This window comes from Euphorbia lathyris, chromosome 4, assembly GCF_963576675.1.
Source record: "Euphorbia lathyris chromosome 4, ddEupLath1.1, whole genome shotgun sequence".
Lineage (NCBI taxonomy): Eukaryota > Viridiplantae > Streptophyta > Magnoliopsida > Malpighiales > Euphorbiaceae > Euphorbia > Euphorbia lathyris.
The window spans coordinates 68624452-68636893 of record NC_088913.1 but is presented as its reverse complement, the minus strand read 5'-3'; the positions used below and the strand labels follow the sequence as shown (position 1 = coordinate 68636893).

Below are 12442 nucleotides of genomic sequence, written 5' to 3'. Positions count from 1 at the left end.
TTAAACATATTTAAAAAAAAAATTAAAATTTAACTTTAATTGGGAAACAGTCCCTTCCAGAATTTTTTTTCCAACTAGATCTAATGAGGTAATTTTTACAAAAATTACCCCAAACAAAAGTTTAATCCTTAAATGTGTTCGTTGCAATTTGTCTTTAGTAGTTAGAACTACTATTGACAAATGCAATCAAAATTTGAGCATACTCTGAAAGTATAAGATCTCTTACTTTTTTTCGTAGAGTTATTCTTACAAAAGGAGTGTAAGAATGGTAGAGAGGGAGAGTTGAGAGTTTGGAAAATACAAAATTGTGGGTAGATATAGGGTCTGGTCCCTACTACCGCCGAAACCACCATGACCAGAGGTAGTTCCAGTCCATTGTTTCCACAAAATTTGATGTTATAAGGTGCTAAATTGCCGATTTGATTAAACTTTGATTAGATATTTAATAAATTAGGCTTTGATTGAGTATTTGATAAATTGAGGTTTGTTATATGATTAATACAAAATTAACTCATTGAATTGTATTTAATTAACCAATCTGAGGTGATTCGGCCCCTGTGTCCAAATGTTTTTGATGGGGTGTTGAATTAGCAGCTCCAAAATTGACTCAAGTTAGGCCCTCCCTATTAGGTCATCCCAAATCCACTTGTCTAAATTTTTTTTGGCATATTAGACCCTCCCTAAATCCAATTCTTTTTGTTAGACACAATTTTGTTTACATGTTAAGAATCTTAAACACAATCTAACTTAATTTTGAGAAATTTTTCATTGATACTTAAAAATTAGTTTTTTACCACTCAGATTATAACACATTTTTTTTAACTGAAAGTTGGGACGCGAGGACAGATCAGACATCCCAACGAGGTTGGCACCCCCGACACAGCCCTCAACCCGAATATTATTAAAGAAAAGAAAAAAGAATACAAGGGGAGGAAAAAATAAAAGAAGTTCGATTATAACACATATACATACGGGAAAAATTGAACAAGTTCGATTTAGCGAAAATATAATTATTTACGCATGCACGTGTAAAATGGACCCCATATGAATATTCCAACTGCCTCCTAAATAATTATATATCTCAAGTTTGGATGTATTTAAAAGAGCCTTATTTTTCTGATTCTTATTATTACTGGTGAAATTATTTTCGATGCCCTATAGTTTTTCTTTTACAAAAAGTATTTTCCACGTAAATATGTGTTTCTCTTATTTATTTTATTTTTATCCTTATAATTTCTATTTTAATTTATACAAATAATACAAATCATATTATTACCAATTTAATTGGCCGGATAATAACATATTGTATAGTTACTATAAACAACATGCACTTAGATTACCATTGGGGATAAATGACGTATCACAATTTATGTTAAATGGGTTGGCAATGTGGGGCACCATATGTATATATTCTCACCGTAATCATCTTTGTTTTCCTTTCCCGCTAAACCTTCTCGATGCCGACAGCTCCTTTTGTTATCCTTAAAATATGTAATAATCTCGCTAATCAGTGGCGAATAAAGATTATTTGGTTGGGAGTGGATTTTATATGTACGTGTGGCGAATAAAGACTATGCAGAATTTAAAGAAAGTGCAGTATGATAGGTTTCCATGACAAATGCCATATTAAAACTCATTGATTTAAGTGTTTATGTGCTATACGTTTTAAAACAGAAGGACTAATGTTTAAAATATAGGTTTTATTATCGTTGTTAAATTCATTAATGAAGTTGTTTATTATTAATAAAGCAATATTGTTTGATCTATTGCATAATCACCATACCAATGAGCAATTAGTAATTGGTAATGTATATCGGCTGATTGGGGCGTTAACTGGTCTGCTGTTTGCAGAAATATTGCGCCTGGTACGATGGTGTCGAATGAAGCTGTCAAATTGAGTCGCCCACCTGTGGATTTTGTGAAAATTAATACGGACGCGACTTGGAAAATGAACGAGAGAGGAGGGATTGGAGCGATCATTCGAGATGAGGCTGGTCAGGCCGTGTTTGCTGCTGCTGCACCTACTGGTCTGACGGCGTCTGTGGAGGCAGCCGAGCTGCTGGCAATCCTGTTGGGGCTTGAGACGGCTTGGAACTGGTGCTATCGCCACATTATCTTGGAGACTGATAACTTATCTATTGCGAGGGTGATAAATGGAGGAGGGTTGGTTGATTGCTCTGTTTCTATACTGCTTGATGAGGTTAAAGTTTGGCTTCCTAATTTTGATTCTGTCACTGTCAACCATGTCAAAAGATCGGCCAATGTCACAGCACATGAATTAGCTAAATGGGGTGTTTTTCTTGATAACCATGTTTTGTTTGTGGAAGAGGTTCCTACTTTTCTTGTAAACTTCGTTCAGGCTGACATTTGTAATTCGGTTCCCGATTAATGAAGTTGCACTTTCCATAAAAAAAAATGTATATCCACCCACATTAGAATTTTCAATAAGTCATTTTATTTTTATTTATTAATTAAAGTCTTTTTCAATTTTAATTAAGCCAAAATAAATAAATAAACACATTAATTAATATAATATTAATATTCTAAATGGTACTTTTATCGTTATAATCAGTTTGTTGACTCGGACATTGGTGAGATGGTTGGTGCAAATCCTTTGATTTCTGTATGTTCAATCAGATTACAAACAAAAGTTTAAATTACTTAAAGACAAACTACTACCCTTCTTGATATAAGAATCTCTATAGCTGTGTGTAAAACTTCATCACCAGTACTAGCACTGGAAACATTGTCATTCATCCGATGATCATGGCAATCATAGGAGCGGATATGCTTTCAAGCTCATCCATCTTATGCTCAAACTCATCTGCCTCACCTAGTTTGTTTGCATCCAACCATTCAAAAGCTTTCTCAATGGCATCCTCAATCTTCTTTTTGACATAGGGGGCTAGTTTTCTGCTGATCTTCTCATCTCTCACGGTATTCCTCATGCTATACACATAATTCTCCAATGCATTTCTAGCACCAATCTTCTTTTTATATTCCTCATCTTCAGCCTTGTATTTCTCAGCCTCTTCTATCATTTTCTCAATCTCTTCTTTTGATAATCTTCCCTTGTCATTAGTGATTGTTACTTTCTTCTTCAACCCTGTTTTCTTATCCTCGGCAGAAACATTTAAGATACCATCAGCATCTATATCAAAGCACACAGTTATCCGAGGGACACCCCTTGGAGCCGGGGGAATGCCATAGAGCGTAAACTTTCCAAGTAAATTGTTGTCTTTTGTTCTTGCTCTTTCGCCCTCATACACATGCATCGGGACACTGGTCTGGTTGTCAGAGTAAGTGGTGAACACATCCTCCTCCTTTGTAGGAATAGTAGTGTTCCTTGGGATCAGAACAGTCATAAACTCTCTAACAGTTTCAATTCCAATTGACAAAGGGGTAACATCCAATAGCACAAGATCATCCAAAGTTCCATTTAAAATTGCAGCATGTACAGCTGCCCCATAAGCAACAGCCTCATCTGGGTTTAAGCTCTTACAAAGCTCCTTACCATTGAAGAATTCCTCCAACAACTGCTGTACCTTTGGAATCCTAGTCGAACCACCAACAAGAACCACATCATGTACACTGCTCTTGTCCATATTGCCATCCCTCAAACACTTCTCAACAGGCTCCATACACTTTCTGAAAAGATCCATGTTCAACTCCGCAAATCTGGCACGGGTAATGGTTGAGGAGAAATCAATACCCTCAAACAAACAATCAACCTCAACAGTTGTCTGAGCAGTGGTTGAGAGAATCCTCTTAGCCCTCTCACAGCCAGTCCTCAATCTCCTAAGAGCTCTCGGATTTCCAGATATGTCTTTCTTAAACTTCCTCTTGAATTCTTGAATGAAGTGGTCCACCATTCTATTATCAAAATCTTCACCACCAAGATGGGTGTCACCAGCAGTAGACTTGACTTCAATCGTACCCTCTTCGATGGTAAGCAGCGAGACATCAAAAGTACCACCACCCAAATCAAAGATCAATACATTCTTCTCCCTAAAGCTGCTTGCCTTGTTATCAAGACCATAGCCAATGGCTGCAGCTGTAGGTTCATTGATTATGCGCATAACATTAAGGCCAGCAATGACACCAGCATCCTTTGTTGCTTGACGCTGGGAATCATTGAAATAAGCAGGGACGGTTACTACTGCATTTCTCACTGTTGTTCCAAGATAGGCCTCAGCTATTTCACGCATCTTAATAAGAACCATAGACGATATCTCCTCAGCAGAAAGCTGTTTCTCCTCACCCTTGTACGTAACAACAATCATAGGCTTATCACCAGGACCAGCAACTACCGTAAATGGCCAAAGCATCATGTCACTCTGTACAGTGGCATCAGAGTATTTTCTACCAATCAATCGCTTCGCATCTGTGAGACATATAATTGTAGAGAGTAAGAGTATGAATTTTTTTGAACTGATCAAATAAACAACACAATTTGCAGAATTTGTAATTCTTAAAAATCTAATAAACCATTTGATTCTGAATGGAATCTAACATCAAAAGGAATCAAAGCAACAACACCAAAAACCAAAAGCAATAGAATCTAAGCTCCATTCGCACTGAATCACGAAGATAACAATATATTAAGTTGATACAGACCGATATAAAAATAAGAAATTAGATAGGAAGTACGTACCAAAAACAGTGTTGATAGGGTTCATATCAACCTGATACTTAGCAGCATCACCAATCAAACGCTCGGTATCAGTGAAAGCAACATAGGAAGGGGTCGTTCGGAACCCCTGATCATTGACTATGATCTCCACTTTGCCATGTTGCCAAACGCCTACGCATGAGTAGGTGGTTCCAAGATCAATACCGATCGCTGGTGCTTCTTCTTTCCTTGCCATCGCTGCAGTATTCAGTGACTCAGATTACAGAATTTTCACTACTTACTTCAACGCTATCTATCTATATATATATGTAGAAGTTAAAAGGTTGAAGCCATTAATTTAATGCCCATGTTTAACCTTTGGTTTCTCTCCTTCCATCTCATCTCTCTGTCTTCCTCCTTCATTTCTTTTCTTCGCAAAAGTAAATGCTAAAAGAATATAAAAACAAAAAAGAAGCAAAACTTTGGTAGTACCATTGAACCTTCTTGCAAACAACCCTGTATAACAGCAGATAAAACGATAAAAGAAATATCAGGAAAGATGTTTCAGATTTCTGAAATTGTTGAAATTTGTGTACCTTTCCCTGAGGTCCTTCTCCTATGAAATTTTCTAGGTCAAAATTCTTAGTTGCATCTTCAATTTCTTCTGATGCGTATATCCACCATATATCCATCGAATTCGCTACCATTATTTCTTAGTTTCAATCTTCGAACAATAACTAGAATCGACAATCCAATAACAAGTGATATACCCACAGAAGATTCAATGGTAGCAAGTATGATGCTCAATTTTCTCTACTTCCTAAGTTGAACTAAATTAACACTATACAATCAATAAAACCCCCAAAATTTATCAAAACCACTAAATTATATACACTGGAAGGGCAAGCCTGAAGATTCCTGTAGTGCCGGGTGCATGGATTCCACAGAGCGAGTTTGAATGACGCTCTATCAAAAAAGAGAAGCGAAGAGTTGCTGACATGAAGTAGCCGTACACATGAAAAAAAATAAAAAGTAATGCTATTTACAGCAATATTTTTTCCACAAAAATATTTAGACCATTTAAAGATCAACTTTGGAGAAAACCCTATAACGTTGTGGGAAAAAGAAAAGATATATGCTAAAATAGAACTCATAAACCCTAATGATGTTGTTCGCACTAGACCAATAAGATATAGTCCTGATGATCAAAAGGAATTTGAAATACAAATAAAAGAATTATTAGACTTAAAATTAATTCAAGAAAGTAAAAGCCCTCATAGTAGCCCGGCATTCTTAGTAAGAAAATATAGCGAACAAAAGAGAGGCAAAGCAAGAATGGTAATAGATTATCGAGAACTAAATAAGAAAACGATTTTTGATGGATATTTTTTACCTTATAAGAAAAATTTAATTAATAGATTATCAGGAAAAAAGTGGTTTAGTAAATTTGATTGTAAAAGTGGCTTTTGGCAAATTAAGCTTACTAAAGAATCAAGACCTTTAACAGCATTTAGTGCACCACAAGGACATTATGAATGGATTGTGTTACCTTTTGGTTTGAAAAATGCACCCCAGATATTTCAACGACGAATGGATACGATATTTAGAAAATTAAATGACTTCTGTGTAGTTTATGTCGATGATATATTAATCTACAGTAATAATATAGCAGACCATTTACAGCACCTAGATGCATTTATAAAAACAGTACGACAACATGGAATCCTTTTATCTGAAAAGAAATCAGAAATCTTTAAAAATAAAATAGAATATTTAGGATATATAATAGATAGTGAAGGATTACAACTACAAGATCATATCGTAACTAGAATCGAAAATTTTAAAGAAAAATTAGATACTAAGAAAGAAGTCCAACAATTTCTAGGAATAATAAATTATGCATCAGATTATATAAAAGACTTACCAAAATTACGACAACCCTTGCAAGAGCTAATTAAGAAACAAAAAGTATTTGAATGGACGACAACTCATACTGATACTATAAGAAAAATAAAAGAAGCAGTAAAAGTTCTCCCAAAATTAAGACTACCTAAAGATAATGATCAATTAGAATTATATACAGATGCTAGTGATATCGGGTGGGGAGCAGTACTCATCGCATATAGAAAAGAAGATATAGACAAAGAAACTCCTTTAATATGTGGCTATAGATCAGGAACTTGGAAACCCTCAGAGAAAAATTATCATATCAATGAAAAAGAATTACTAGCTGTTAAAAATGGAATTAAAGGATTTAGGTATCATTTGTTACCCATAGAATTTATCATAAGAACAGATAATACACAAGTAGGAGCATTTATCAGAAATAAAATAGATCCCCTACCAGAACTGAACAAAAGAAGGCATTGGCAAAGTTTTTTCAATTGCTATAATTTTGTTGTTAAACCTATCTCTGGAAAACGAAATATCTTAGCTGATTTTTTGAGCAGGAATGGAGATAATGATCCAGCGAATATCAGAAATCAGAAATCAGAACCGCCAGATGCTGGCAATGATCAGAAATCATGAGAACTTTCTGGATAACCTTGAGGAAGAACTCAAGAAACTCCAGTCTCAGAACAATCAGAATATACGAACCATGACTCCTAGATCATCTTATGAGTTGTTAGGAGATCTTCATAAGAAGCCAATTGAGCTGCCAACTTCATCTAGTGGACTCTCAGGAGCCACCACCTTGAACCATTCTAAGCTGATTAATCAGAACTCATCAGAAATCACAACCTCCCAGGTTATACAATTCCCTCCAGAAATGACAGAAGCATATAAGAATATCATGAAATTTTTTACATATAAGAAGAGTCAAACCGTATATAGAACCATTAAGATGACCAAATACCCTAGGTATATATGCTCAGAAGACTGCAGTCCAGATGTTGTTCAGAAACTATTTCGATATGGATTTCTGGACAAAGTCATGACTGATGAGAGCCTTAATAGTGTTTCAAAACTCCCATCTATCATACCCAGATCCATTGACGAACTTGGATTAAGATTTGGAAGAGGAATATTTTGTGTTCAAATTTTTGATGCTGCTATGGACTTAGAAGGGAAACCGATAATAATTGCTCAGATTTTTAAGACTGGTAGAAACACTAAGATTGACGTAGATAATTCCGACCATCAATGGGACATTCCATGCAAATTAGAAAATTTTAAATCTTGGTTAGGAGAAAAACGAGCACATGGAATCCATACGATCAAATGTAGACTCGAAGACTATATTAGAAATAAAAAGGTGGCTATAATAGCCAGATCGAATCATGGAGAAGTTGAAGAAATGATAACTATCAACTATTTAATGGAAATGGGTGATGAAACGAGTCAACAAATTTTGATAGAAATGCATACGAAATTGATGGATAAGAAATATAAACATAGTTCAGATACATTAGCCCATTATGAATCTATATATGGCCCAAGAAAATCATGTTTAATTAGAATTGAGCCCATAAGACCTGAGCCCATGAATATTGACTCCATAAGGCCCAAAGAAGAAGCCCATCCAGGAAAAGAGGAGGATCCATTTATTTAGAAAATGAGATAAAAATGGATAAGAAAAATAAGAAATATAAGAACGAGGTGTCAATACCTAAAGAAAAGGTGGCAATAAGATCAACACGTGGCAAGACATGAAGAGACATGTGTCCAAAGAAGAAGCATGAGGTGGAAACATTAGAGATTAGTGGCAAGATGTAAAGCTTGAGGTGGAAGAGCAAAATAAGAAGCATTCGACACGTGTAACCTAAAAGTTTGTACTTTTAACTTTTGTGATGATGTAATCTCCTTTTTGGTAATTTCACCTTTGATCTTCTACCTATATAAGGAGAAGACATATGATGTATGAGATATAACTTGCTTTGAGCAATAAAAGCTTTCTTTCTCTCTATACCCATGGCTTTCTAAACTTCCCCTTTTAGCATCCATAGTTGTTAACTACTTAAGTTTAACTTCCGTATAGCATATTAGTTTAAAAAGATCCAGAGTTATAAAGCAACAATAGTTAGCCTTCAGACGAATCCAAGAGGTGTGTAGAGATGCTGGAACACAGCCATAACCCATGATGATAATGAGAGGGTGTCAGGCAGAGTTCAGAAGTCTCCACTGAGGATTGCTTTGAAAGGTATACTAGAGTTCCTCTATAACTCTTGTTCTAATTAAATTAATTTGTTATCATTAGTTACACTTAAAAGTTTAATATATTATGGATGTTAAATTTCATTTAATAATGTTTACTTCAGCAGTCGTTTGTCTTCCTACCCTTTTTAGGGTCATAAGAGCGATCCTGCACACATTATACACATCAGAAAAAACGGTCCACATAAAATGGTATCAGAGCCTTAAAAGGATCTCACAAATAGTTAGAACTTTTTGAAATCACTATGTCATCTTCATATACCAGTATGTTTGCATCACAGCTTAATATTCATAGGAAAGCAGTTGACAGAATTACAAGCGGCATAATTGAATTAGATTTAAGCAATAGTTTAGAAATTTCTATTCTATTAGGCAAATTAATTATATTATTAGAATATTACCAACATCTCCTTAATATAGGAACTAGTGATCTAAATAGGCATATAATGTTAATAAGAAAAGTAGAAATGATTAAATGCCTAATTAATTTCACAATCGTGATTTTTCAGAATTATACACACTAGATAATGGATATACCAGTTGAAAGTCTTAGGATTATTGCTGAAAAACCATTAATTTATAATCAGGATATCAATCAACATATTATAAGTTGTAGAAGAGCATTACAAATTATGGAATTAAAAGATAGACAATTAGAAGTAGCACAAGGTGCTTTAGATGCTAAGCGTATTGAAAAGATAAAATTACAAAAAAGAGTTTTTGACTTAGAAGATGAAGTAAAACGATTAGAAGAAAAACATAGAGAGCAAGAAGAGACAATAGAAATTCAAAAACAAATAATTACTGAAAGTTACAGACATATTCAAGCTTTAATCAATGGAAGAGAATAAAGAAATAACAGAACAAACCCATACAGAAAATACTAATATCTACTATCAAATGGATACTTATGAAGGTGGTATAACTCAAACTTTAAGTTTTAAACCAGATATTTATCAGAAAATACAAGATGAAACTGAAGAGCTATCTGTAAATAAGATATTTAAAACAAAATGGTTTGAGAGAAATAAAAATATACGATATATTGTTCAGAAGCATGAGAATATTATAGATACAACTACTATAAATGGTAGAGCAAGGATAAATTTAATAACAAATGACGTAATAAAAAGAGAATTATCCAAATTATCACATAAAGAAGCAAAGAAATATAGGAATATTTACTTTGGAGGAATAGAATTCACTATAAAAGCATATTTTCAGAAAAATATCGATACTCCTATTCAAATATATGTATTAGATGATAGAATATTAGATAATATCCAAGATGCCTTAATAGCAGTAGTAAGAGGAAACTTAATTTATCAGAAACTTAAATTCACAATTCAACCAGATTTTAGTATCTCATTAGAAGATAAACATAAAGATCTAGCTTTAACACTCTATTATAAATTAGAAGGAATAAGAATGCCCCCAGGAAGTAAAGTAATTAGTATAGAAACAAAAATGATATATGCCCTTACAGGTAATCATCATATCAGAAAACAAAATGATAGGGATATATTAGTACCAAAATTATATCAGGAAATATTAGAACCACTAGAACATAAAGAAAATTCCATCATAACAATACCAGACGAAATATGTATAGATTTTAATTCTAGAAAACTACAACCAATCCAGAAATTATTACCTAGGATAGAAGGAGGAAGGTTAAGTTTTAAGAAAGAAATAATAAGACAACCGAGAACATTAGATTTATTACATACATATTATGAAGATAAGTTACGAATAAAAGTAATATTATTTAATGAGCTACGAGCAACTGACTGTATAGCTGAAATTAATACATGAACCAAAAGTTTAGTACATATTAGCCAAATAAATGAGAATAAATGTGAACTAATCGAACCACAAACTTATAACTGTCCAAATAGTACAAGAGAAATAATCATAACTAAAAGCATAAGAATTAGATTTAAAATTCAAGATCTAGAATATGAGATAATTGTAGGAGTAACAGAATATGATAGTACATATGCACTATTATTAGGATACGACTTTTTAAATAAAATAAAATATAAGATAAATAATGAAGGAATTACGATAGAGGACCAAAACAAAATACGGTATATAAATAAAATATGAACATACGACAACAACTTGATAAAAAAGAGAAAAAATTACAAATAATAAAAACTATTATGGCAGAGACAATCATAGAATCTCAAATAAAATATTTAGAAATTGAATCTAAACAACAGAGACTAAAATGTGAAATCAAACAATTAAACTCTTTATTAGAACCACCTAAGAAAGAATGGATCAAACTTGAAGACGGATGGATAAAAAGAATCTACAAAGATGAGTGATCCTAACCAAAAATTGGACCAAATATGGATAGAGATTGTAGCAAAAGAACAATTAAAGAATACTCTTAGTTTAATACAAGAAAACCATATTCAAATCCAAGAAATGATAACACATGAATTAACAAAACTGTGGAATACATCGGAAATACCAACGTTTAAGATAATTTTGGAAAAATTAAACATGTTAGTAGCTAATATAGACAAAAGAAAAAGACCCATAGAAGAAAGCTGTAGCATTACCTCAGGAGAAAATCTAAACATTACTATAACACAAACTAAAACTCCAGAAATAGTACCCATAGATGCTTGGAGACGAAGCAAGGACCCAATAATGATGGATATAAGTGAAATAAAACCTAAAATCCCTACAACCGTAAATAAAACCTTAGATCTGTTAACCGATTTACACAAAAAAGGACAATTCTAATCTAATGGCCGAACAAGAACATAGTGTAATAACATTTCTTAAAAATCACGCCCAAGAAATTATTGAAAAGGAAAAATACAAATATGAACCGCTAAAAAACAGCAAACTCAAAGACAATAAACCATCCAATGTAGACGTAAGCACCGAAGCCGAATACCTTCAACTAAAAATCGAAAAACAACATAAAGAAATCAAAGACCTACAAAAAGAAAACATAAAATTAGTCATAAATTCGAGTACAGAATGGGTCGAAAAATATAAAAAATATAAACACAAATTTAAAAATACTAAAAAAGAATTAAAAGAAACAAAGCTAGAATTAAAACAAACAAAAACAGAGCTAATCCACATTACAGATGAATTAAAAGAATTAAAGGAAGAAGTAAGAGTCTTAAGAACAATGGTTAAAGAAGTAAAAGGGAAAACTATTCACATCAGTAACAGTAGTAGTGATAGTTCAGATAGTTCAGATATTCAAAGTGAAAATAAACTAAAAATCATTGGGTATATAGAAGAAGAAAATAAAGATGAAACAAAATTAATAGAAGAAAATCATCAAATAATGAAAGCATTAGAACAAATGAAGAACATTAATGCAATAATAGAAGAAGAACCAGAAAGTGATATAGAAAACAACGAATACAACAACAAATACACTAGGTATGAAGAATCAGATATAGGATCAGAAAATATAGTAAACGAAGATGCCGATAATTATCCAGAAGAAGAAATGATAGACCCCAATTTAGACGTAGTAACTAAAAGAGTACCTACGATTCCACAACATATACCTATAGGCCAACAAGGAGACTTTAAAGAATTTATAGGATCTATGTCTCAAGGATTAAATCCAAATGGATATTTTTTAGACTTAGATAATGTCTATGATGAACAAGAAATAAGTAGACGAATAAA

General features: G+C 33.1%; 2 protein-coding genes across 5 annotated transcripts; one reads left to right on the top strand and one right to left on the bottom strand.

Annotated features, from left to right (window-relative positions):
* Window positions 1-1528: 1528 nt before the first annotated feature.
* On the top strand, window positions 1529-2443 carry LOC136226094 (uncharacterized). The gene is made up of 2 exons (XM_066014402.1): window positions 1529-1605; window positions 1852-2443. The coding sequence occupies exons 1-2, from the start codon at window positions 1550-1552 to the stop codon at window positions 2387-2389; spliced, it is 594 nt and encodes a 197-aa protein (XP_065870474.1). The 5' UTR covers window positions 1529-1549; the 3' UTR covers window positions 2390-2443.
* A 112-nt stretch (window positions 2444-2555) lies between these two features.
* LOC136226092 (heat shock cognate 70 kDa protein-like) lies at window positions 2556-5611 on the bottom strand. 4 transcript variants are annotated; one of them, XM_066014399.1, is made up of 3 exons: window positions 4989-5611; window positions 4655-4870; window positions 2556-4384 (listed from the first exon to the last, which is right to left on the bottom strand). In XM_066014399.1, exons 2-3 carry the CDS (start codon window positions 4866-4868, stop codon window positions 2754-2756), a joined length of 1845 nt encoding a protein of 614 aa, XP_065870471.1. In that variant the 5' UTR covers window positions 4869-4870; window positions 4989-5611; the 3' UTR covers window positions 2556-2753. The 4 variants fall into 4 exon arrangements, with proteins under 4 accessions (XP_065870471.1, XP_065870472.1, XP_065870473.1 ...); XM_066014400.1 differs by having other exon boundaries at window positions 4655-5128; window positions 5209-5611; XM_066014401.1 differs by having other exon boundaries at window positions 5209-5611.
* Between the last annotated feature and the right edge of the window lie 6831 nt (window positions 5612-12442).

Coding starts and splice junctions, on each gene's coding strand:
- LOC136226094 (XM_066014402.1), top strand. CDS start 1,550: ATGTACGTGTGGCGAATAAAGACTATGCAGAATTTAAAGAAAGTGCAG. Junction 1,606..1,851: donor AAGAAAGTGCAGTATGATAG/GTTTCCATGACA, acceptor TGCTGTTTGCAG/AAATATTGCGCCTGGTACGA.
- LOC136226092 (XM_066014398.1), bottom strand. CDS start 4,868: ATGGCAAGGAAAGAAGAAGCACCAGCGATCGGTATTGATCTTGGAACC. Junction 4,385..4,654: donor CCCTATCAACACTGTTTTTG/GTACGTACTTCC, acceptor TATGTCTCACAG/ATGCGAAGCGATTGATTGGT.